Raw genomic sequence first — 22,682 nt, forward strand, 5'->3', positions numbered from 1 at the left:
TATGAACCGATAATGATTACTCACAAACTTACATATTTATTACACATGAATGCATCATACATATATATGCATCTATTCAGATATTCGTAGTTAAGTTGTATGCAAATTGAGCTAAATCCTGACTCACAACGATTAAATAAAAGTTATTCAATTCGATTTGATTGTTAAATGCCTAGGAAAGATGGTATTTCAATCTTAAACTCAGAACACTTGAGACATTGCTTATCGTCAGCTGATCCTTTGGTGCTCCGAATCTCTGGTGTTCACTTGAAAGACGAGAGCCAGGTAGACGATTTCCATAGACAACTGTTTTGCTTCCTGTTCTTGGAATTATAGGTGTTAGCGTGGATCGGTACATCGGTACATCGGCATTTAATATCTTCAAAGTATTAGATATGCATGTATGACAAAGATAGGTACATCACAAAGGTACATGGCTTTGGATACAGAACGTTTGCTATGAAAACTGAATTTGCAAAACTTCACAAGACAATAGCTAAGGTAAAGCCTATAGAATTTTCTTATAGCTAAACTAAATATACCCTTGCTGAGAGCATTCCCTTATGAGCAGATGAAGAACAGAAAACCGACTCCATGAAGGGTCACACATATAAGTGTCGTCTATCGGGAAGAAAAACCAAGTCCAATCGGTCCACCAGTGTTCTATGTATTTCTAAACAAGAGATTCTTGGGGTTAGTCACGGTAATGACTACGGTTCTTGTACATTAAATAAAAGAAAGAACCAATTACAAAGTTTATGGAAAACTAAAACATATTTTAAAAAATGCAATTCTAAAGATTGGGTCGATACCAGGTCACATCCCCTGTGGCGCAGCCCGTGACGAGTAGGGGCTCCCGGGGACTGAACTTGGCACAGAGCACCGCATCCTGGTGCTCTTTCAGGTGTGCCAGTACCACCATTTGGCGTGGGCTCTGCTTCCCCTCCTCGAACGTCGTGTAGATGGGATAGTCGCTGCAGTCGGCGCTGTAGCCCAAGAGGCGCACGCCATTGTCGTAGGGCGAGCAGATGATGCGACCGTCGGCGGAGAAGCCCGGCTCCTTGATGTAGGTAGGCTTGACATTCGCCTCGGAAATATAGTACATGAGCTTTTTGGATTTCGGTTCTGGGTCCACAAAGGGACGACGCGCTAGGCGATGGCGTTGGCTTGCCGGTATCGCCTGACGCAATGGCAAGACCTCACTGCTAATGGCATGCACTGAATTATATGCAGTTGGGCGTATGGCACGCTGTTGGACGGTTAACTCGGCTGCCCAGATGTCGCGCGGAAAGCTTTCGGGTTGTTCATGAAGATGCTGTGCGTATGCGGCGGTTCCACCACGGCCGTTAGTTCTATTATAGTTCGATATGCGGCGTGTCGGAGATGAGGATGGGTGGCGTTTTTTCATGTTGGCCACGTCCTCGTTAATGTCGTGTATGCATGTCCACTCTCGATTCTCATCGTAGCTCACACGCGTCAGCATGCAGCGGGAGTTCGGATGAATCTGCAGGGCCAGTATTATATCGGCATCGTTGCGCTCCGGAAAATCTGTGACCAGCTCCACGCGGTTCCTCTTCTGGCGCCTCGAGAACAAATGATCGAATTTGGCCGCCACTGGTATGTACTGATCGACCACCTGCATGAGACGATAGACGCCAGGTTTGAAGCCACCGAGGTCATCGTTTAATGTGGTCAAGTCCAGACGATGGATGACCATGATGTATCCACCGCTGGTGCACAGCACCAGTTTGTCGCCCATCGGGGAGATGCGGCATCTCAAGAGGCCACTGACATGGAATACGTGCTCTGAGATGAGGCCCTGTTCCGTGTACGAGGCGGTGTCCCAGGTCAAGATGCTGCCATCGAAGCTGGAGGTGACTAGCAGCTTGTCCTTGGGCGAGTACTCGATGTTCTTCACCCAATTGGAATGGCCATGCAAGACACGAAGCTTTTCGCGCATGTTGCGCAGGTCCCACATTGCGACGGTTAAATCGTCAGAGCCCGTAGCAAAGATGCGCGCGTCGACGAACTTGATGCAATTGACGCAGTCGGTGTGGGCATCGGGTACCTTGAAAATTTCCTTCTGTGTGATGACATCGAACACCAACACGGACTTCCGCTCGGTGGCGGCCACTATTACATTTCCATCGGCATTGAATTCCAGATTAAAAACGCCTCCACCGACGCGTTCAGTCTCGCCGGATTCCTGGTTGGTATGATAGCTGTTAAACATGTTTATGCTTGTGTATATGCGACGCATTATAAAGTTCTCATCTCCCCACGATTGGAAGCCACGCTCGCGCCGACTTAGATATTGCTCCATAGTTATAATTTTCATGTCAGGATCAAACGAAAAAGTAAAAACTAAAAATGGCCGGCCAACTCAACTATCAAATCGGTAGTACTTGTTGCGGTCAATGGGCGGCGCTTTTGTTTTATTTAACGACGTCCGTTTTTCCGTTTCTATGACCGTATCATATACATGTAAGCATGCATGTCATATGTATGCATGTGTGTAATTAAGTAGCTGACATCGAAACGAGCGGTCTGAAACGGTATTAAAAGCAGTCTTTTCATTTCTTGCTGAGCTCACTGCATCACTCTGTGACAGACAGCAAAGCTCCTCTCCCCATAACGTGGCGATAATCCCATTCCACTGATCGCTCCAATTTGCCAATTGTTACATTAATTATTATTATTATTTACATTAATTGGTATTTAATGCATTGAACCGGTTTTTGTCCAAGAACGGTCACATTAGCTAAGGGCCAAATTCAAAAGCAAAAGAGAAAAACCAAAAAGCGCAAAGTCAACAGAAAAGAAAAGAGTAAGAAACCAAATGATATCGGAAAATTCACAGGCAGCACCACGTGGTTTGTGACACTTATGGAGCGGAGGATGAATCTATCGTTCGCCGGCTGCGGCTTCTTGGGCATCTACCACGTGGGCGTGGCCGTGTGCCTCAAGAAGCACGCCCCCCAACTGCTCCTGGAGCGGATTGGGGGTGCCTCGGCCGGGGCCCTAGCCGCCTGCTGCCTGCTCTGCGACCTGCCCATTGAGACAATGGCCGCCGACTTCCTGCGGGTGGTGGGCGAAGCGCGTCGACACCCGCTGGGCCCGTTTAGCCCGTGGTTCAACCTGCAGAGATGCCTACTTGAGGGGATGCAGCGTGAACTGCCCGAAGACGCGCACCGGAGGGTGAGCGGGCGGCTGCGCATCTCCCTGACGCGTGTGCGGGACCGGTGCAATGTGGTGATGTCAGAGTTCGGGTCGCGCCAGGAGCTACTGCAGGCCCTGCTCTGCTCCTGCTTTATTCCGGGCCTCTCTGGACTAATACCGCCGCAGGTGCGGGGCGTGCGCTACATGGATGGCGCCTTCTCGGACAACCTGCCGCTGCTGGACGAGGACACGGTTACGGTGAGTCCCTTCTGCGGGGAGAGCGACATCTGTCCGCGGGACCGCAGCTCGCACCTGTTCCACCTGAACATTAACTGGGCCAATACTTGCATCCGAATCTCGCGGCCCAATCTGCGGCGTATGCTGCGCATCGTACTACCGGGCCGGGCCGAGTTCCTCTCTTCCTTCTGCCAACAGGGCTACGACGATGCCCTATATTTCCTCAACCGCAACAATCTCATCGGACGCCTGCAGAAGTGGGACCAGTGCCAAGAGCACCTCCTGCCGCAAGCGGTGCGCGACACCATCGACGGCTACGGCTACATGGAGCAGGCCAACAAGGAGCTCGGTCAGTGGCTCTCACATCCACAGTCGGGCATTCAGCTATTCTGCCTGCCCTCCGCCCTGATCACCGCTGCCGCTAGACTCGCTCCGCCGCTGGCAAGGCAAGTCGTCCGAATGATCGGGCGGCGCCTCAGCCAGTCGCTGACGTTATGCGAGCAGCCGCACTTTGATCTAGGCCTGCTGATGATGCACTGCAGCTCTGTAGCTCCGCTGCCGCTGCCGCCACCGCTGCCTCGGACACGACATTCTATTGATAACGTTGACGCCAATGGAATCAAGGTTCCACAAATATTGAACTCTGGGAAAGGGGAGGAGAATGACGGTCACTGCGATCGTGTAAGCTCTGGCTCTGCCTCTGCCGCACCACTACCCCCGCCCGACACAGACCTCGCCAGGCCAGACTAAGACGCCACCCGATTTATCAGTGGTCGACAATCTCTATCGGGGTCAAACTGTGCTTCAATTTGATTTCGCAAGTTTTGTTGTTTTATATTTATATTTTCTGTGATTATCCCGTTTCAAGAATCCCTCCCCTCTCTTATCTGGTACAAAGAGCAAATGTGTGCAAGTAAATGCTCCCATCTATTTCACTTTAGGTGCCAAAACTGCTAGCTGCTGGCTGCTTGCTCTGAAAATGCTTTGCTATGATAGTTGTATGTGTGTCTCATATGTACATATGTATATACTAAATAAAATTTGTATTGATTCTCAATTCTGCGTTCTAGGCTTAAAGAATGTGGAAGCTCGCTGCTCTGACACCAAAATATGAATAAAGAAAAATAAATGATAAAAATATGTATAATTATTATAAATACAAATGTATAATTATAAGATTAAAAATGTAATCCCAAGGAAAGCCCAATCTTTGATAAAAAAATCTAACTATTTTTGGAAAATCTCTATTTTACGATTTACTGTGTCTTTAAATTTGAAATATCCTAAAATATATACATACGTACATATGTACGTATGTAGTTATATGTAAAATACTAAAATCACACTTATTTTGGCCGTTTAAACGAAGCGTTATGCTTCAAATGCCTGTACAAAAAAGACATTAAAAAAATATATTGATATTTTTGTACTCTCCTGAGTTTTTTAAAAGAGCCCGAGGAATTCCTAGGACCGCCTAGTTGATGTGCGCTGTTTCTATACATTTTGCAGAGCGTACTATTATGCCAAAATCGAATACAATACATACATATGTATGTACATGTACTATAGATGTACTATAGCTTGCTGATGACAGACCACCCTTTTTTATATGTCTTGTTATAAGATAATTCACAGAACTGCTTTATTCAAATTTATCTAATCCATAATCCAGTGAAAACACTCGTTAAGAAACATTCTTATTTGGGCGACTTCACCCTTGGGCAAACCGAGCCAGACGGATCCATAACTGATCCAAGGTTTCGTCGGCTCTCGGCGCTTCCCAATATGTGAGAGGGAGAATGGGAAATTGACGCAGACACGCTTCCTCTCCCCAACAAGATGAGAAAGACAGTGCGAGAGCAGAGCTCGGAATATTTCACACACATAATAACAGTAAAAAAAAAAGAAAGAGAGAATCATAGGAATCACGCCACTGTCTGTACTTTGCCCTCTGTCGCAGTCGAAGACTCACTCACTCGCATTTTTGCTGATTGCTCAATGCCACGCATCTTCCGCTGCCTCTCTGCCCGCCCCTACAGCCAGTATGGGACAGTGCTCATCCTGAGGCATCATCACTTACCCCAGCCCTCTGCTCGTCATCTCCTCTTCATTGCGCTCTTTGGGCGTATAAAATCATTCATTTTTTTGCTTAAACATCAAAATTTGTGATTACGTTTATAGTTGGAACGCCTTTATGGGTCTCACGATCTCGTTCGCGTTCTCGTTCTCGCTCTTTCTCACTCTTTGATAAGAAGTGTCGGTGGTGTACGAGTTACCAGTTGCCAACTGGCTACTACCCCCCGAACACCCGCCCCGCACCAAACATGCTCGTGCATCGTCATCGCGGGGTTGGAAAGCGAGAATGGATCCAAAGTCGAAGCCCACTTTAACATTCATCCATTGCTATATTTTGCGGTTGGTAATTCTATCACATCACCATCACGGCGGTGTGTGGACTGAAGTATAGCTGATAGGTATAGTTTGCTCGTCTATCGTATCCACTGATAGTATAGTATCATTCAGACAGTAAATATGGTAAAATACAAGTTATTTTCCAACTTTCTTTTAAACTCTAACTGTAACCACTAAAATCCAGTTTCATCAGCATTGAAAGCATGGAAAATATCCTCTTCAATTCGCTCTGATTCCTTGAAATTCTCGGCGCTTCTAATTTAATTTGCATGCCATGAATGGAGAAATTTTTTCTTTTTAATTTTTAAATTGCCCACTAAATAAAATCTGTGCTGGAAGAGGCATCTCCGTTTTGCTTGAGCAGTTCATAGAACCAGAGGTTCGGAGGAGGAGAGTCTTTTGGAAGTTCCAGAAGGATCACCTGAGAGACACCTAATAGAATCGCAGAAGAGTCGCTCAGAAGACTCGCCGGGAGTCTCCTAAACACTACAATATTTTCTTTTCATATGCATTAAGGTTAATCAAAATCAATTATTCATTATACGTACATATTTAGCTTTTAAAGTTACGTACTAAACCATAGAACAATTATTATGTTCAACATCTGGAAAATATAATCAATTATTATCACTTGATCACTATTCCTTTGATCACTAAAATTAGTTTCACTTCCTATAAAAGAAGAATACAAACATACATATGTATGTATGTACATTAAAAAAATTTTATGTTTTCTTACTTTCCGGACTTTTTTATAGAAATATATAAATGCTTATACATACTTAGTTTATAAACATTATAATTTAACTAAATTGTACAGCGCTTACCTCAAGTTTGGTTCACCTTCTGAAAAACTTTGCACTCTAGCATTTGATAGTGTCAAAAGTGGAAGTATCGCTTAGTCCAATGCTCTAAGAACGAGGTTTGAGCGCGATAAAATAGGGCAGGGAGCATATTGAGAAACGTGTTAGACCTAGTTCTTGTTTGGCGAGGACTCTGCATAGTTTCATAATGACGCGGATCATATTCTTGATGGTGTCCTTATTCGCCAAAATATAAAAAACGAGGGGGAACGTTGTGAGTTGCTGCGGACACCGCAACTCTACATTTATACCCGATACTTAGTCAGTATGGCACTCCTCCGGCAGACGCCGCTAATATTAAACGACACGACAAAAAATGCGTGCGAGAGAGACAGAAAATCAGTCTGAGCGTGACGTCGGGCGCTGCGTAGCCACTGAAAATAGTTTTTTTTTCTTTTCGGCTATAAAAATTATCCGATCTGATCCAAATTCAGCAACTGGATAGATATAGTCATTCTCTATGATTCTGCGTTTTTAGTTTTCTCGAATCTGCAATATTGTGGATGCAACAGATTTTCGTCCTTTGAGGGGGCGGAAGGGGGTGGGGCGAAATTCTGAGATATACGTTTTATAGTGAGATCTAACAGAAGTGCGGATACCAAATTTGGTTACACTAGCCCTAATAGTCTCTGAGATTTGTGGATGCCCCAGATTTTCGTCCTTTGCGGGGGCGGAAGGGGGTGTGGCGAAATTTTGACACAAAAAGGTCAAGGTCCGATATCTCAGGAGTGTGGATACCAAATTTGGTTGCCCTGGCTCTTATAGGTTCTGAGATCCTTGAACTCATATTTTGCAATTGGCAAAACCAACCATGAAACCTGTGTGTTAGAGAGAGACAGAGCGAGAAAGAGTGAAATTGTTTGCTTGATTCTGGCTATAATAATTATACGATCTGGTTCAGATTTTGCACTCTAGAAGATGTAGTCATCTTCTACGATTCTGCGTTTTTAGTTTTATCGAATCGTTGAAATTGTGGATGCCACAGATTTTCGCCCTTTGTGGGGGCGGAAGTGGGCGGGGCAAAGTTTTGAAATATTTTTGTAGCAGTGACATATCACTGAAGTCTGGATCCAAAACATCGTTGCTCTAGCTCTTATAGTCTTTGAGCATTAGGCGCTGAAAGGGACGGACAGACAGACAGGGCTCAATCGACTCGGCTATTGATGCTGATCAAGAATATATATACTTTATGGGGTCGGAAACGATTCCTTCTGGACGTTACACACACCCACTTTTACCACAAATCTAATATACCCTAATACTCATTTTGAGTATCGGGTATAAAAACCACTTTGGAACGCTGTAAAAAGGTCCTGGAGCTCGATTTTCATATAGTGATACCAAAATTTGTTTAACCCCATGCCAATTTTCGATGGAACTGACTTTGGCACAGAGGGGAAAAAGGGTATTAGGGGCTTTCGGGTTACTCTAGCCATCCGTAGTAAGTATTATTTTCAAATTAATATGTATATTGTGATATAATAAACATGATTATTTGTTTACAGCGAGATTTAAGGAACGATTTTCTTTAGAAGTCGGTCTTTCGACCGAATAACTCAAAAATTCTTCCAGTACGTCTTGGACAGAGTGTCGAAGGGGCAAAAACAAATTAAATTTAATTCACTAATCTAATTCATCTATTCATTGTACTATACAAATTAAAAATTAAAATTAATTCAAACTATACTACAAATTATTAAAATCAAAAATCATTGTGCGTCCCTTTTCATATTACTTTCGGCTCGCAAAAGATATCACAAAAGATGTCATAAGGGGCTCGCAAGCGATATTGCAAAATCCTCGCAAACAATATTGTAAAAGTCTCCCAAAAGATATCATAAAAGGCTCGCAAACGATATTGCAAAAGTCTCCCAAAAGATATCATAAAAGGCTCGCAAACGATCCGTTTTTGAGCTATCGAAAATGAAACTTTCATTGCAGATTTTTCGTTTTCAGATCTTAATTCGATAGTTTTACATGGCTGAGTTTCGCGTAACTCTCGTTTGCGATATCGTTTACGAAGTTTTGGTCCACTGTGTACATATGTATGTATGTATGCATGCACGCTTGTGTGTACATGGTATACGGGATACCAGACTACTTTGAGTTCCCTCTAGTCGGATGGGAAATGGGAATACCTGTTTTAAGGGTATACAAAGAATGCACATATGTATAAATGTATGGATGCATGTAGTACATATGTACACATGAACATATTAGCTATCTGCGGTTGGTAGTTCCATCATCAGCACTACGACCATTATGATCATTAAGCTGCGGTTTCGGGAACTGGTTTCAGTCAAACCGATGAGTATTACTCGTTCTATAGGGTTCGGTTTGGATTTTGGTTTGGCTCTGGCTCTGGCAAGAAATAACAAAACCACAGACTACCTTTTCTGGTAGTCCCCTTCCTTGTGCATTCTCACTCATGAATATTTCTCTGCCTTAAATGCAATTCTCAAATATTTCTGGTTGTAGCTCAAAATTATTCCAAGTATGTCAAGGATGGTACGAGTATGAGATCGATCGGATCGATTGATTCTACATGCAGACGGGCTGTGGACTGGGCTGTGACTGAAAGTCGGAGACGTAGACATGCCATGTTCTTGTTGGGGGCACAATTTAAATTGATCGAAGCAGGCAAACACCGAGCATACAAATGAGGGGCATCAGACGAAGATGGAGCGAAGGAGGCAACCAGACAGACAAAAGAGAGAGGCGCAGATTGAGGGAATAGGGGAACAACCGAAATGAAAAGAAAACGCAGAGACGCCGACGACGGGTTCCCCCAATCTGCAAACAGATAATTGGTTGGCCATTAACGCCGTCATTATCGACATGTCATGTGGAAGGTCCACAAGCCACTCAGTTTCCAGATCAGGGACGGTCATTCTCCCAAATTCGACGCAAGTGCACCCAATGCGATATCCTCTGTACTCAAAATATCAACGAATTCTACTGCTTTGAATTGCCATAACCATAACACAGATTTTCTTGTAGTCAGCTCTGAAACGCAGCCTTTCATACACAAATGTACCCATATAGCCGATGTACGAGGGCTGTTCAATAACTGACTATGAATGAAATGTTGCGTGTGTGGGGGCAATTCATAGCCTAATTCATGGAAATTTTCCAAGGAAACTACACATGTGTGCACCTGTAAGAGACATTGTCCCGGTAAAAACTAATTTTGTTCTAGGCCAAATGCGGTCGTTTCGTTTTCGAAACCTCATTAAATCGACATACATAATACGTTGGCATAATGGTTTTGCCCTGTTGAAGGTAGTCAATGTGGATAGAACCGCGGGCATCCCCAAAACCGGTTTCACCCTGAGAAACCCACCGTTATGATTGCTGCTTGGTCTCTGGTGTGTTTTGGTAGATCCTCACTTAATCCACGGTTACGAGACAGCGCATAACCTCATCCTGATTGTTGTTACACTACGCCAGACACTCCTGCGAAGTTGCGATCGCTTGTGAGCAAACGCGGCAGTTATCTTGCGTAAAGCTTTCTCATACCCCAGTGATCATTCAAAATTAAAACCACTGAGCCCAATGATATGCCTATGGCCTAATCCAAACTTGGTCTGTACAATGACTGCACCATCAAGTGGCCCATGTGACACCAGCAGAAGTCTGTTACGCGCGAATCACAGGCAAAAACGCAGCCCGTGTAAAATTTAAATTCAAAAAGTCTCGGACTTGTTAAACAGCGCTCATATAGTGTGGACCTATGGAACACATCTTATCTGGAACCCGAGTGTGCTCCATAAATTCATTCGATGCAGGGCTCCGGCAATTGCTGAACCGCGCACTACACTATCATATAAATCAGCACTCTCCGAGCAGCCAGCTGCCCCGATAAGGCCAAATCATATGCCAGAGGGGAGCACAACTTGTGGTACATATGCACATATGTACATACGTGGTTGTAAGATTGCCTGTAGAAGCATTTATGTCCCTTGGTTCTAACGCTTATCGTTCAACTGCGTTGAGTGGAGGAAATGCGAGAATAATCAAACAACAAATGGGGGATTTTCTCGTTCTTCGTTCCAGTTTTGCGTTGCTTGTTTATTAATATTTAACATTATAATTATCATAATTATTAAGAGCGGACTTTATGGCTACGTTCTCCATACATGGGTACAATATGCGTGTGTTGAGGCATAATCCATATTCATTAGTAATTAGGCATCATCTGGCTGGGTTCTCAGCCAGTTCCCATGCAGTACAAGTTAAATAAAAGTAGAGTTACATATGTATAACGAGTACGTATAGCTAAGGCACATATGGGTGCGTGCATGCGTGCGTATATATAGATATATGTATATATATCATATCTGTATGGTAGGTTTTTATAGGGTTTACCACTTATTCTTTATTCAATGCATACGTGGCACTTAGAGGCCGCCTTTGGGGGCACCTTCTCGAATTTAGCACAGCTAAAGTGGACAAAAAAAAACGTTTCCTTCCTTCCTCGGGGCTCGTTCCTTCTTGCCTTAATGACTAAAACTTAATCTTTATATAGAGCATATATGTATATATATGTATTGTGTGTGAGTGTGAGGGTTACTTCAAATAAATATTTACAAAGCAAACATTGGCGGGGGTGGGTGTTTTAAGGGCATGGGGGCGGGGGACTACAACAGTCTAAAATGATTTAGCAAAAAACCTTCTCCACTTTGATGATGATCACTATCCACATTTTTCTTGGACAGGTTTTAGCTACAAAAATTAGCAAAAAAAAAAAGAATAGAAAATACAAAAATGGGCGGCGTGTGAGGGTGTTGGGGCGTGGGTATGGTTAATATATGTAATATCTAGCAAATAGATATACAAATAACTGGGCTCCAGCGAAGGTCTTCCGAAGTATCTTGCGTTCTTACAGAATCCTTACTGAACCGATGAGGACGCTGGTTTGCTCTTGGCAACTTTGGGCTTGGACACAGCCGCCGAGTTGGGTTTCGAGTTCGAGCTGTTGGTGGCGGCGGTGGTGGTAGTATTGCTGGTGCTACTCGATCCATAGGGCGAACAAGTTTCCCCGAGTGTCGACTGCTCGACATTTGTGCCCATCGACGAATTGATAAAGTTAATGTACTGATGCAGCTTGAGTGCGGCTATCAGAGAGCTCAGATAGTCGTTGATGTTGCCCTTTTGGACCTGCTTGATCTGTCGGGAGACATTTCGATAGACGCGACGTGAGATCTTGTTGGATAGTCGGCCAACGGTCTGGACTGTGTGTAAGACTGGATCCTCGCTGGCGGAAACTGGCACTGCAATGAATAGAGGAATACGACGACATTAGTTGGGGCTTCTAGTTCTCTTTTGACAATCTGCGTGAAAACATTCGGTTCGGAAGATGGGTTTAGGTGCATGGGATGGGTTAGATCGTTGGTGGGGTGTTGCGTGCTTACCATAAACTTGTTGAGTTCCCTATCGATAATGCCTATGATCTCTGGGTTTCTTCTAACGTACTCAACAATTTCAGTTATGATTTTCAGGGACATGGATAGGAAAACCGTAGAGGCGGCCACTAAGAATCTATCATCAATCTCTCGATCGTGATCGTAGTCGTAGCTCTCCCCAACAACAACCACTAACAAACAGCACAGAAAGAGAGAGATAGAGAGAAAGATTAAGTTAGAAAATTAGTCATCTATGCAACAGTTAATTAAGGTTAATTTTGAGTGGGTTGTGGGTGTCTTGGACTAGGACAGGTATTCAAATCTAACCATAGAAAAGTTTCCCCCAACCGTAAATTAGAAATACGTCAGTTTTTCTTTAGCTTTTTCTCATCTTTTGATGTTATGGGAAGGCAGTAGAATAGGGGGATTTGTAAGGGTGTAGGGTGAGTGTGATTTCCATCCGATTATAAGTATTAGCCCCCAATATTAGTCTTTATGCATGCGTATTGCTTCGTAGTTGGGACAGTGTTAGTGTTAGGAACAAACGAACAGAGGAAATATCAAATTGATCGCAGACAGGCAAGCGATGGCAGTAGGGAACAAGACTTACTGTCATTTTCGGAACTCTTGCCATTTTGCACGACGACATTTTGTTTATCATCTGAGAATTAAAAATATTTACGATTTATTTTTAGCATTTTGTTTACACACCATGAGGCAAAGAAAACATATCAAGCAGTTTAATTGCGGGGCAAAATGGAGATGGAAGCTAGCCAAAATGCCGCCCAGGCATCAGTATTAGCATTATATCATAAGATGGGGCGTCGTCATCGTCTGTCCGCCAGAGCCCACCATTAATGGATGGATGGATTAATGAATGGATGGACAGATGGATCGGACATCAAGGATCAAGCCGGAGACATCACCAGACCAGATCAGATCATCAGCACTCACCGTTATCCTCCTCCACATCCGACTCGCTCTTGGGGAAGTAGTACTCAAGGAGGCGCTCGGCTAGGGCTGTGGTGGTGTCCACTCCGTTGACGGCCAGGCTGCCGTACTGGGTGGCCAGCACCTCGTTAGCCTTCTGCCAGGCGAGATCCTTGAGGGAAGCGGCCTTCTGTTGGCCGGCTGCCTTGAACTTGACCACGCGCTCCAGGTGCGGCTGCACCACATCGATCACCTTGCTCTTGGCCTGGTTGTAGATCTCTTGGGGCGTGTCCTTGATTATCGGTGCCTTCACCTCCAGCTTATCGATGCCCTTGACGAGGGTTTGGTCCACGAACGAGATCGGGCGATCCAATTTAGTCACATACGGCGCCGCCGTTGTCACGGCCCGGGTCACGCAATCCTCGGCTGCCGTCAGCGCCCATTCGAAGACGCGATTCTTGCCTATAAATAAATCAATTGGACAGTTTTTGCACATGAAACTTCTGGAATTATAGACATATGTACATATGCATGTATGTATGTGTATATGTACATACGCGTAGTGGCAGGGCATGTCAGATAAGCCGGCCACTTATCAGCAGCCGCAGCAACAACAACAGGGGGAATGTCACTTTTGACTGATAAGAAACTGCGCAGTATGTACTTGTAAGGCATCTCCCCTAGAGCTAGGCTCCATCTATCTCTATTTATTTGTGTGTGTGTATCTATCTATTCGTCTGACAAGTTTAGACTTTGATAGTTCGTCATACAGAAAACAAGACTATTCCACCAACAACAAGAAAAAAACCACAGAAGCACCGCAATATTAATTCTGCGGTGTGTAAGTGTGTGCAATAGCAAACGAAATATCACAAACAAGTCGAAAGTCCAACTAAAGTTCGGTGTGGGAAAGAGATGGAGGTACAGGGAGCAAGACAGTGGCGTGGGCCGACAGGGTGACCGTACCGCTACGCGAACCAACATCGCGTCTGGCGGCTCAGATTGCAGTTCAATGTGCGAAAGAGACAGAGGCATAAGGATCCAGACAGAGGCGTGGACCAACAGGGTTCTCCGACTGCATGCCCACCATTTTACAATCCCCCGTCATACGCGGCGACTCTGATTGCAATCATTAAATATGTGTACCCACACACATGTGCATGCCCTTTGTGTTCGTGTGTGTATGAAACGTTTCAGTCTACGTGTTGTTTGCCTCTGCTCTTCTCTCTTCTCTTTTTGGATTTTATTTGCCGTTTTCTTTTCGATTTTGCCAAGTTTTGTTATGTAAATTTGAGCGAACTTTGATCGCAAAGCGTCACGAGGGCAAAGTACCGCACAAAAAATAGATATTTGTACATACCTTCCACCTCCCACTTTTCTTTGTGGTTCTTGCTAGGTCATGGTTGTTGTTGCTGTCACGTCGGCTGTGATTTTGATTATTAGCTACTAGCAATCAATTAACATCAATTGAGTTTAATTTTGGCCCATTGTCGGGCAATCAAAAAAATGTATGGTTCGGCTTTGGCTGTGCCCGCATTCGAATTCAAACACGATTTTGGCACTCAAAATGGCGATCAATGCACTCGAAAGTCGAAGCAACGGTGATCGTTTTCGGTTTCAGTTGCATTTGCTTTTGCTCTATTCGCTGCTGCTACTGCTGGAGAGCTAGTGTCATTGGGCCTGGCAATGCCGTAAAGCGGTGCACCGTTACTTGACCGGCCGAGAGTTCAATGCACGCAAAGGGGAATCGCAAGCAAATTGTTTTATGAATTCCACTTACCTTTAACTTTGCCGTAGACATCCTGCGATTTGTCCCAGGCCGCATTCACCACGGGTAGCTTGATGATGCGCTCCAGCGACTCCAGATGAGGCAGCAGATCCTTGGCATCCTTGGGCTGCTGTTCCTGTTCGGAGAGAACGCTGTTGATTTTGTTGCTGCTGTTCTTGGCAGTTCCGTTGCTGCCTGTGGCGTGTTTTTGCTCTGCACTGGCCATGTTTCTTTTTCTGTTTCTTGGTCTTTGCTTAGTTTTCACTTCTTTTCTGTTAGCTCTTTTGCTTGGCGCGGCACTTTTTCTCCTTTCTTTCGTTTGGTTTTTTTTTGGAGGAGCACAAAAAAAAACAGTTCAGTTTTGGTGTGTCTGCGTTTCTTTTTGTTCACCGGTTAAAGAACTTCGACGAAGGCGGGGTGCGTGAGACTGAAGAATTTTTATGTTTTTATGCGATTTTTTAAATTACGTCTGTTCGCTGGGGCTTTTTAGGAATTTATAGATATTTTTTTTTGATAATATATTGGTAAGTTGTATTTATTTGTCGGAAATATCAGTATGGATGTTTCTGTGAGATGAATCAACGGAACAACCCTCTACTTTTCTGAATTCGGTTAAAAGCGCTATGAAATATTGAGGCATGCACAGTCCTCTATATATCACCACCGCCGCACCCGAACCCGAGAGCGGCGCCGAGCCGACGCAAGACCGATCAAAGAGAAAAAAAGAGAGCAATGCTCAGTTTTGCGTTTCATTTGAGCGAGTTAAAATAACTTTGATATCGGCTATTATTTTAGGATAAATATGATACAATTTTCTTTTAGAAATATATATATATATTTTATTTTAATATTTACTGTCAACACTATGGTTTTTAATTTGTAAAGTTTAAGCTGCTCGGCTGGTTTATTACGAGTCGAGCGACTGCCGTGCCTCCGATCGCTGATCAAGAAAAGAGAGAGAGAGAGAGATCTGCATTTGGTGCCACTCTCTCGGCTTCAGCTTTATTCTCTGCCAAGGTACATATATACATACATACATGCATGCATAGTCTTGGTAAAAAGTATAGTCCTTGGCGTTGCACAAAGAGACCTTTGCCTGAAAATCTTTGAATAAATCAAGAGAGTGATGTAAAAAGTCTAAATAATAAATGATAGGGTTAGATAGAAACATTTTAAGACCTTAGGCAAGCAGTATCAATAATGTAATTTTTTCGATTTTTATTTAAAATTGCGCTAGTCCTTAACTGAAAAATATAAGAAATGTAATTTTTTGTGAAATTTGTATAAGTGAACTTTTCTGCCAATCTGGGCAACTATCCCCACAAATAACAGAAAAAAAATAGTAAAGCAAAAATGGCTGAGGGAAAAGGTAGGAATAATCCTTAAAAAAATAATTTAAACTAATTGTATCAGAAGAAAAGCAAGCCGGATCACAAACCGAAAGTAGGTGGAGGAGTACCACCGCCTGCAGAACCTCGAAAATAATGTGCATTAATGGGGGGAGAACATCGATGGTTTCTCTACAAAGAAATGACTAAAAATAATACAAAAAATTTTGTGCATCAAGTCTCTTTTTATTTCCCAATATCGATTGGAGACACGTGGCAGTATAAAAAGGCTACTATACTCTTAGTTTGTGGTTTAAATCAACTAAACCACATTTGCTTAAAGCCCTTGCTCTTCCATCTCTCCCACATTACACAACTGGAGACGCACAAGCGCATGTTACAAAAAAAAAACTGGTTTAAAATTACTTTATTTATAATATTGGTTTCTTTGACATGATACTTTATCACCCATAATCACCTGATTCAGACCCCAAATACCATTAGTAGATGACAAAATTTAAGAAAATTCTCCAAGTGAAAAAAACAAAAATCATAGTTCAGCGTCTAACGAGTTTTTTGGGGAGCACTTCAAAACGATTTACCACAAATGTGTGGTAAACCTTGGTATACCACAGGTATAAATCTAGAATTGATCTACATACGTATGTATATTATAGAGTAAGTTTAGAGTAAAATTAGACAAAAAAAAACTTGTTTTGGATGGTACAAATACACATATGTATGTACATACAGATGTACATAAATTTGTATGCATGGTTCTCTTTGAGGTGCATATGTTTTCAAGGCACTGTATGACAGATCTTGTATGACAGATCCTTCGTGGGGGCAAGAAAAAAGAGGAAAAGCAAGTGGAAGAGAGGCCAGAGAGCATGTGTTTGTTGGGCATGACAACTAGATTAATCCGAAGTGCTGTTCCTCGCCGTGCGACAAACAAATTTTTGATTGAAGTACATTTTAGAATGCTATTTGTTTATGTGTGCGTATATGAGGGGGCACTTCCATTATCAATGGGCAATGGGCACCACGCAAATGCTTCGTGGAACCTTTGACCAACTGCGAGCCTAGGCCCCACCGCACCGATAACGGTCACTGCACATTTCTCTCTCTCACACTCTTTCCTGCTCTCTTTTAAGTCTCAGCTGATATCATACGTAACTTTGACTAAGTGGTTTGTAATTCTCCGGCGGATTCCAAAGTCCGGCATCCATGTACATACATACATACATATGTGACAAAGCGAAAAAAATACGATAACTACGAGGGAAACAATGCCCTGCCCTGTTCTGTCCTGTTCAGCCAAACGGCGCCCTCTGCCGCTATAGCATAATCAATATACATACATACATACATCTGTATGTATATGTAAATACATATGTATGTACAATTGTATGTGTGCCTCTGCCTGATAAGCTGTAAGCCAGACGAGAAGATCGCGCGTTATCCACTGGTATGCGAAGGGGCTGATCGAGATCCAAAGTCCAGATCGAACACTGTCGTCATGACTTGTTTATGTTGTAACCATGCCCAGGTGCTGCCTTCTGTCGATTGCCTATCGCCCATTGGTCTGGCCGTGGCTGTGGGGTCTGGTGCTGGGGCCTGTGGCCTGTGGCTCGGGATCGAGTGACGATTTCCAGATATCGACAATTAATAAACAATGTACATATGGAGGTAAATACCATTTCTAAACAAAAAGCTAACATTTCTAAACAGCACGATAGGAAGTAAAAAAGTACATATGTATGTACATATGTAATCGATGATTTCGGAATGCTTTTTCTACAGAGAACTAAACTCTGAGTATATTATTATTGCAACCATTTCAGAATGTCTTCTGATTACATCAGCTATGGGAAAAATCCATTAAAGATCTAAGAGAATGAGCAATAATACGCTAATACTGTCTCATATATGTAGCTGTTTAGCAGAGAACCAGGCCATATGCACAGGCCATACATATGTACATACAAATTATTTATTATAGTATTAATTATAGGCCATATTTTGAACATATTTATGCACATTTTATGTACATAAATACATATTTAAGTACCTATTGCTTTCCGTTATCACAGACAAGAAATGTCCGTCCGTTTGTATTTTCGCAATGTTGTTTTTAAACCCGATGTCCATAGACTTTTTTTTGCCTAGGCATACTCTATATATAGAGTGGGGGAAGCATTCAGGTAATAGTACTCGTAATGATATTGTACTTTGCGGACTTTGAATCAGCGGCATGAGTGGGTATACGAAAGGCGAATGAGTCGTTGGTTTATTTCATTAAATTTGTATTTTTTTTTTTCGTATTGCTTTGCAGATAGATTGTGTCTGGCTGATAAGAGTGTTTAAATACTCTTTTATTATTTTTTTTTGCTTCATTCATTTAATGCCTTTGTTTTATAAGTGTCGCCTGTTATCGTTATGGAGGCATAAGCCTTTAAGCCACTTATTAAACATTGTTCGCTCAGCTTATCGCTTTTTAGTGACACACAAATGCCTGAAACTCACTAATGTATGTATGTATGTATATCTCTCAGTCTGTGATAAAATCCAGAAAGTATTGGAAACATCCTTGAGTTCGCTTGGATATACATATGTACATACGCCAAGCTCCTTGATGTTGTGTGACTCTACTCTGGTTCTAGACTAGCAATTTGCATGACATTGCATATAAAAAATCTATTTATTGTGAGGGAAGCCTTTTTGGGGAGCTTTCAGAAAGAAAAGGACGCTTCACCAAGATTCGGTACCTAGAGCAAGCCAAGCCGACGTTAGTTCAATTGAAATTGCATCGAATGTCCCACAGGCTGCACTGAGCGTCTGTCATTTGGGAAGAAGAGTACGGGGGGGGCCTGTGTGCTCTGCTTAAGTATTAAAATTAATTCGTCATAGTGCTAAAACACGCCAATGAACAAAAGGAACGGAACAGCCAGCAGAAGCAAAGTCATCCGGCAGTTTGGACTTTGGACGCTCTACGTGATGTAGTCGTCGTCTGGACGGGCGGGCGATGACGACGACAGCGACGACGGCGACGACAACTCCCGCGGCTGTGTGGCGCTGAAAAAATTCGATGCGACGCGTCGGCTCTGGAGCGCGTGTTTTATTTGAGCGAAGATGGAGGAAACAAGAAACACAGGCGAATAAGATTCAAATATAATTCATTGACTAAATTTAGACGGGACCAAAGACCAACTCTTGGGCATACGTCATGGCATGTCATGGCGTGTGGTTAAATGTGCAGGGTAGAGATGGACGGCGACTGAGGCATGGACCAACACGGCAACGAAACTAGAATATTCCAGTCCACGCGAAGACGAGCTCGCAGCGACATTCACACACGTACATACATACATATGTATGTATGTACATATCTTCAGTCAGAATTTTTAATTTTATTATCATTTAAGAGTCAATAATAAAGCTTATTGGAGATACTCGTACAACGCCAAGAACGCAAATCAAGACCGTCATATCTCTGAAGTGCTTTATCAAATGATATATTTTTGTACCATTAAAAGCTTATTACTTCATTTGAGAGTTAATAATAAACATAATAAACAGTCTGCAAGTACTCTGAATCGGTGATTGTCATACATATTGACGAGATCTTCGGCTATCAAACAAAACAATTTTTACCTCGCCCGACCACAAGATCCTTCAATCCTTCACATTTGGGAAGTGCCGCCAAAAGGTCCACCATGCCAAAAAACATTAAAAGTCAATAAAATAGCATTTCCACATAATTCTTTCCCGATACAAAATTTTCTAAATTTATTGAAAGCCAATTAATTAAATCATTTGAGACTTTGTTGTGAAAACCGAGGAGACTGAAGCTGGTTTGATTCAGTTTCAGTTTCAGATGGGGATCAGGCTCGCTGGGATTTTCTGTTCATTTTCCACATCAGGTCCAGTTTGTGTACAGTGTCCGGTTCCATAGCAGTGCCATGTACTGTCCCCGTATAACCAAGCCACAAGCCAACGATAATCGCCCCCAAGCCAAGCCCAAGCCCAAGCCTAAGCTCGAATCCAACCAGCGCCCTACCACATACTACAGTGGGTCCGACCCCCGTCTCGAGCAACTAGTCGTCTACCGGTCCCTGCTCGAGCACTTGCTGGACCAAAAGATACACTATGACCGGGAACGGGAACTGGAAGAACAGCGTCTGGAGCGGTTTCGGCGCGAGGGCCTCAACGAGCGCAGCCTGATGGTACAAGAGCGGGTTCTGAAGAAGACTCAGGCCATGCTCCCAGGCATTGTCTTTAAGATGCGCAACGAGGTGGATAGGCTGCAGCGCCTCCTGGAGACCGACCAGAAGCAGCTGAGGCAGCTGGATCTGGAGCTCTTCGATCAGTGCCAGGAGCTGGTAAGCGCCTCGAAGCAGAGCCTAGACCACCAGCTCTGAGACTCTGAAACCTGGATCGATTCCCTCTCGAAATATTCAGTCGATGAGCTGCCAAATTCAAATGTGTACCGGAATGTAAACCAAACCCAACCCAACCTCAACCTTCATTTGATTAGAAATAATCCGCCCAAATATAGTATACACAAAGTTGAAAAGAAGAAAGATGGGGCTGGTGGTTCTTAAGGATGGTATGGTTCCTTCGGGCTCTGTCAGCGGCGGAATTTCCTTGTCCAGTGGTTCGCTGTTTGTTAGTTTCTTGTGCATTTTTGTATCAATTTTCAAGGCAGCCCAGGTTGGACCCCACAGCGTCTGCTTGATGGAACAAGCAAGCAATATCATCTTCGATATTTATTCCTCTCCACAGTAAGAATGTTTAAATTCCATTCAGGAAATTATATGAGACCTGCCTGAAAGTATGCTAGGAAATGTATCAAATTCCCTCTGGGAAAAGTGAAAGTGAATTTACTGTTAATGAATAGTTTAAGGTTTATAGAACCTGGTTGGCTCAAAAACGAGCCAAGCCAAGCTCATTTCCAACGTTTCTTCTTAAAATTCATATATGAAATGTTATCGGAGAATGTCCACCTCCTGAATGCACTCTGAAATACATATGTATGTATTGGCCACGAGACAGACGTGTTCGCGCTTTTTTAATTTAAAATCGTTATTTCTATACATACAGTTGTATAGGTGTAGTGGCCGCACGCCAGACCCTACTTTGCCTATCAACTGAACGCCAGACCCTACATGGCATTTATTACGAGCCCAGTCACATGCCAGACTCGACTCGGCCTCCGCATAGCCCGACGAGCAAAGAATAATGAATCAAAGAGAGGCACAGGGTGGAGTGAAGCAATTAGTCCACAACAAGTCCACTCAATTTAATTTTTAATGCACATTGATGTGCTCTCTTCCCACATGTCCCTGTCTTTCTCGCTCCCGCTTGCTCGACTTGGGGGCCTCCTCCCTCCTCTTTTCCATCTCCCTCTAACACTCGTTTGGCTGAGGCGCTTCCGTTGGTCCGTTGTCTAGATATTTATTTATTTTATTTCTCGTTTCTTTTGTTTTGCACATCTTTTTTGTGCGGTGACCTTGATAAATGTGCTTTGGGTGGTAAATGCTGCTGTGTCATGAACAGTGGGGCAACTTCCGTTTGGACTGCTTCTATTTTCAGTTGGGATGCTCTTAAGTGATCAATCTGTGATCTGTCATGGATTCTGCACTGTTTCCCCATCATATCCCCAAGCGGAAACTGGATAACTATGGCTGTCTGCCGTCTGCCGTCTACCGCTAGAGGGCCCGGCTATGAGCCTGCGCCCTTTTTGGAATATTCCAACAAATAAATAAATGAATATGGAGACACGTCAGAACGTGACGTGACCCTGCGAATCGGGGCATCTGCTCCATTCTTATTCCGACGCTGACACAACCTGACCGAGTAGTCGCCTGCCAAAGCTTGTCGAGAATAGGCCTGATCTGGTCCGTTCCGAGTAATCAATTAATAAATGGACAACAAGACATTGGCCACTCCCATTACCGGGCCCATGCGCCTGGCACTGCTGGACAGGTCGAATCCCGTGTTCTCCTGCTACCTGGTCTGGATGAGTTTGCTGGTGCTGAAAATGCTGTGCATGTCGCTGCTCACAGCCCGCCAGCGGATGAGGACCAAGACCTTTGCTAATCCCGAGGATCTTCGCCTCCCCAAGCTCAGCGAGGTGCGATTCGGAGATGCCCATGTCGAGCGAGTGCGTCGGTAAGTAAAGGTAAGCTTCTCCGACTCCCCCCAAAGTAATCGCATTTGACTGTATTGCAGTGCTCATCGGAACGATCTGGAGAATGTGCTGCCGTTTATGTTAATGTCCCTGGCCTATGTGGCCACTGGGCCGCATCCGATGGTTGCACGGCTGGTCATACGCATCGGGGCAAGTGCCAGAGTGCTGCATACCATGGTCTACGCTTTCGTCCCGGTGCCCCAGCCGGCCCGGGCCCTAGCATTCTTCACCACCTTTTTAATCACCTGCTTTGAGGCGATCTATGTGCTCGTCTGCTGTATCAAGTATATCTAGACGCAAATAGCCCGACGGGCCATTAAGTAGTGACCCCTTCCATCTCACCCCTCCCATGGCCACAGAAAACGATCCGCTCAACTATATATGATT

General features: G+C 43.8%; 5 protein-coding genes and 1 long non-coding RNA gene across 9 annotated transcripts; 4 read left to right on the forward strand and 2 right to left on the reverse strand.

Annotated features, from left to right (window-relative positions):
• Window positions 1–647: 647 nt before the first annotated feature.
• On the reverse strand, window positions 648–2,508 carry LOC6901931 (DDB1- and CUL4-associated factor 10 homolog). Its single transcript, XM_002133429.3, has one exon. It carries the CDS (start codon window positions 2,336–2,338, stop codon window positions 794–796), a length of 1,545 nt encoding a protein of 514 aa, XP_002133465.3. The 5' UTR covers window positions 2,339–2,508; the 3' UTR covers window positions 648–793.
• A 35-nt stretch (window positions 2,509–2,543) lies between these two features.
• On the forward strand, window positions 2,544–4,388 carry dob (doppelganger von brummer). Its single transcript, XM_001355279.4, has one exon. It carries the CDS (start codon window positions 2,887–2,889, stop codon window positions 4,144–4,146), a length of 1,260 nt encoding a protein of 419 aa, XP_001355315.3. The 5' UTR covers window positions 2,544–2,886; the 3' UTR covers window positions 4,147–4,388.
• Window positions 4,389–10,706: 6,318 nt separating this feature from the next.
• Lsd-2 (Lipid storage droplet-2) lies at window positions 10,707–15,463 on the reverse strand. Of its 4 annotated transcripts, XM_015185523.2 has the most exons (5): window positions 14,787–15,463; window positions 13,031–13,468; window positions 12,687–12,737; window positions 12,086–12,267; window positions 11,661–11,944 (listed from the first exon to the last, which is right to left on the reverse strand). In XM_015185523.2, the coding sequence occupies exons 1-5, from the start codon at window positions 14,998–15,000 to the stop codon at window positions 11,801–11,803; spliced, it is 1,029 nt and encodes a 342-aa protein (XP_015041009.2). In that variant the 5' UTR covers window positions 15,001–15,463; the 3' UTR covers window positions 11,661–11,800. The 4 variants fall into 4 exon arrangements, with proteins under 4 accessions (XP_001355314.3, XP_015041007.2, XP_015041009.2 ...); XM_001355278.4 differs by lacking the exon at window positions 12,086–12,267 and having other exon boundaries at window positions 10,707–11,944; window positions 14,787–15,455; XM_015185524.2 differs by lacking the exon at window positions 12,687–12,737 and having other exon boundaries at window positions 14,787–15,462.
• A 2,848-nt stretch (window positions 15,464–18,311) lies between these two features.
• Window positions 18,312–19,657, forward strand: LOC117184866 (uncharacterized). Its single transcript, XR_004470334.1, has 2 exons — window positions 18,312–18,360; window positions 18,438–19,657. It is a non-coding gene; the product is annotated as an uncharacterized lncRNA (long non-coding RNA).
• Window positions 19,658–19,975: 318 nt separating this feature from the next.
• Window positions 19,976–20,685, forward strand: LOC6901930 (tubulin-specific chaperone A-like). Its single transcript, XM_002133428.3, has one exon. It carries the CDS (start codon window positions 20,065–20,067, stop codon window positions 20,521–20,523), a length of 459 nt encoding a protein of 152 aa, XP_002133464.2. The 5' UTR covers window positions 19,976–20,064; the 3' UTR covers window positions 20,524–20,685.
• A 1,197-nt stretch (window positions 20,686–21,882) lies between these two features.
• Window positions 21,883–22,615, forward strand: LOC6901929 (microsomal glutathione S-transferase 1). The gene is made up of 2 exons (XM_002133427.3): window positions 21,883–22,276; window positions 22,337–22,615. Exons 1-2 carry the CDS (start codon window positions 22,029–22,031, stop codon window positions 22,587–22,589), a joined length of 501 nt encoding a protein of 166 aa, XP_002133463.1. The 5' UTR covers window positions 21,883–22,028; the 3' UTR covers window positions 22,590–22,615.
• Window positions 22,616–22,682: the final 67 nt, after the last annotated feature.

This window comes from Drosophila pseudoobscura, chromosome X, assembly GCF_009870125.1.
Source record: "Drosophila pseudoobscura strain MV-25-SWS-2005 chromosome X, UCI_Dpse_MV25, whole genome shotgun sequence".
Taxonomy (NCBI): Eukaryota; Metazoa; Arthropoda; class Insecta; order Diptera; family Drosophilidae; genus Drosophila; species Drosophila pseudoobscura.

Excerpts from the sequence above, each read along its gene's own strand:
- LOC6901930 (XM_002133428.3), top strand. The coding sequence starts at position 20,065 with ATGTACTGTCCCCGTATAACCAAGCCACAAGCCAACGATAATCGCCCC.
- Lsd-2 (XM_001355278.4), bottom strand. The coding sequence starts at position 15,000 with ATGGCCAGTGCAGAGCAAAAACACGCCACAGGCAGCAACGGAACTGCC. Across the intron at positions 13,469-14,786 it reads TGTCTACGGCAAAGTTAAAG|GCAAGAATCGCGTCTTCGAA; the intron begins GTAAGTGGAATT and ends ATTTATTTATAG. Across the intron at positions 11,945-12,686 it reads CAAGAGTTCCGAAAATGACA|TGCCAGTTTCCGCCAGCGAG; the intron begins GTAAGTCTTGTT and ends TATTCATTGCAG.
- dob (XM_001355279.4), top strand. The coding sequence starts at position 2,887 with ATGGAGCGGAGGATGAATCTATCGTTCGCCGGCTGCGGCTTCTTGGGC.
- LOC6901931 (XM_002133429.3), bottom strand. The coding sequence starts at position 2,338 with ATGAAAATTATAACTATGGAGCAATATCTAAGTCGGCGCGAGCGTGGC.
- LOC6901929 (XM_002133427.3), top strand. The coding sequence starts at position 22,029 with ATGGACAACAAGACATTGGCCACTCCCATTACCGGGCCCATGCGCCTG. Across the intron at positions 22,277-22,336 it reads CATGTCGAGCGAGTGCGTCG|TGCTCATCGGAACGATCTGG; the intron begins GTAAGTAAAGGT and ends ACTGTATTGCAG.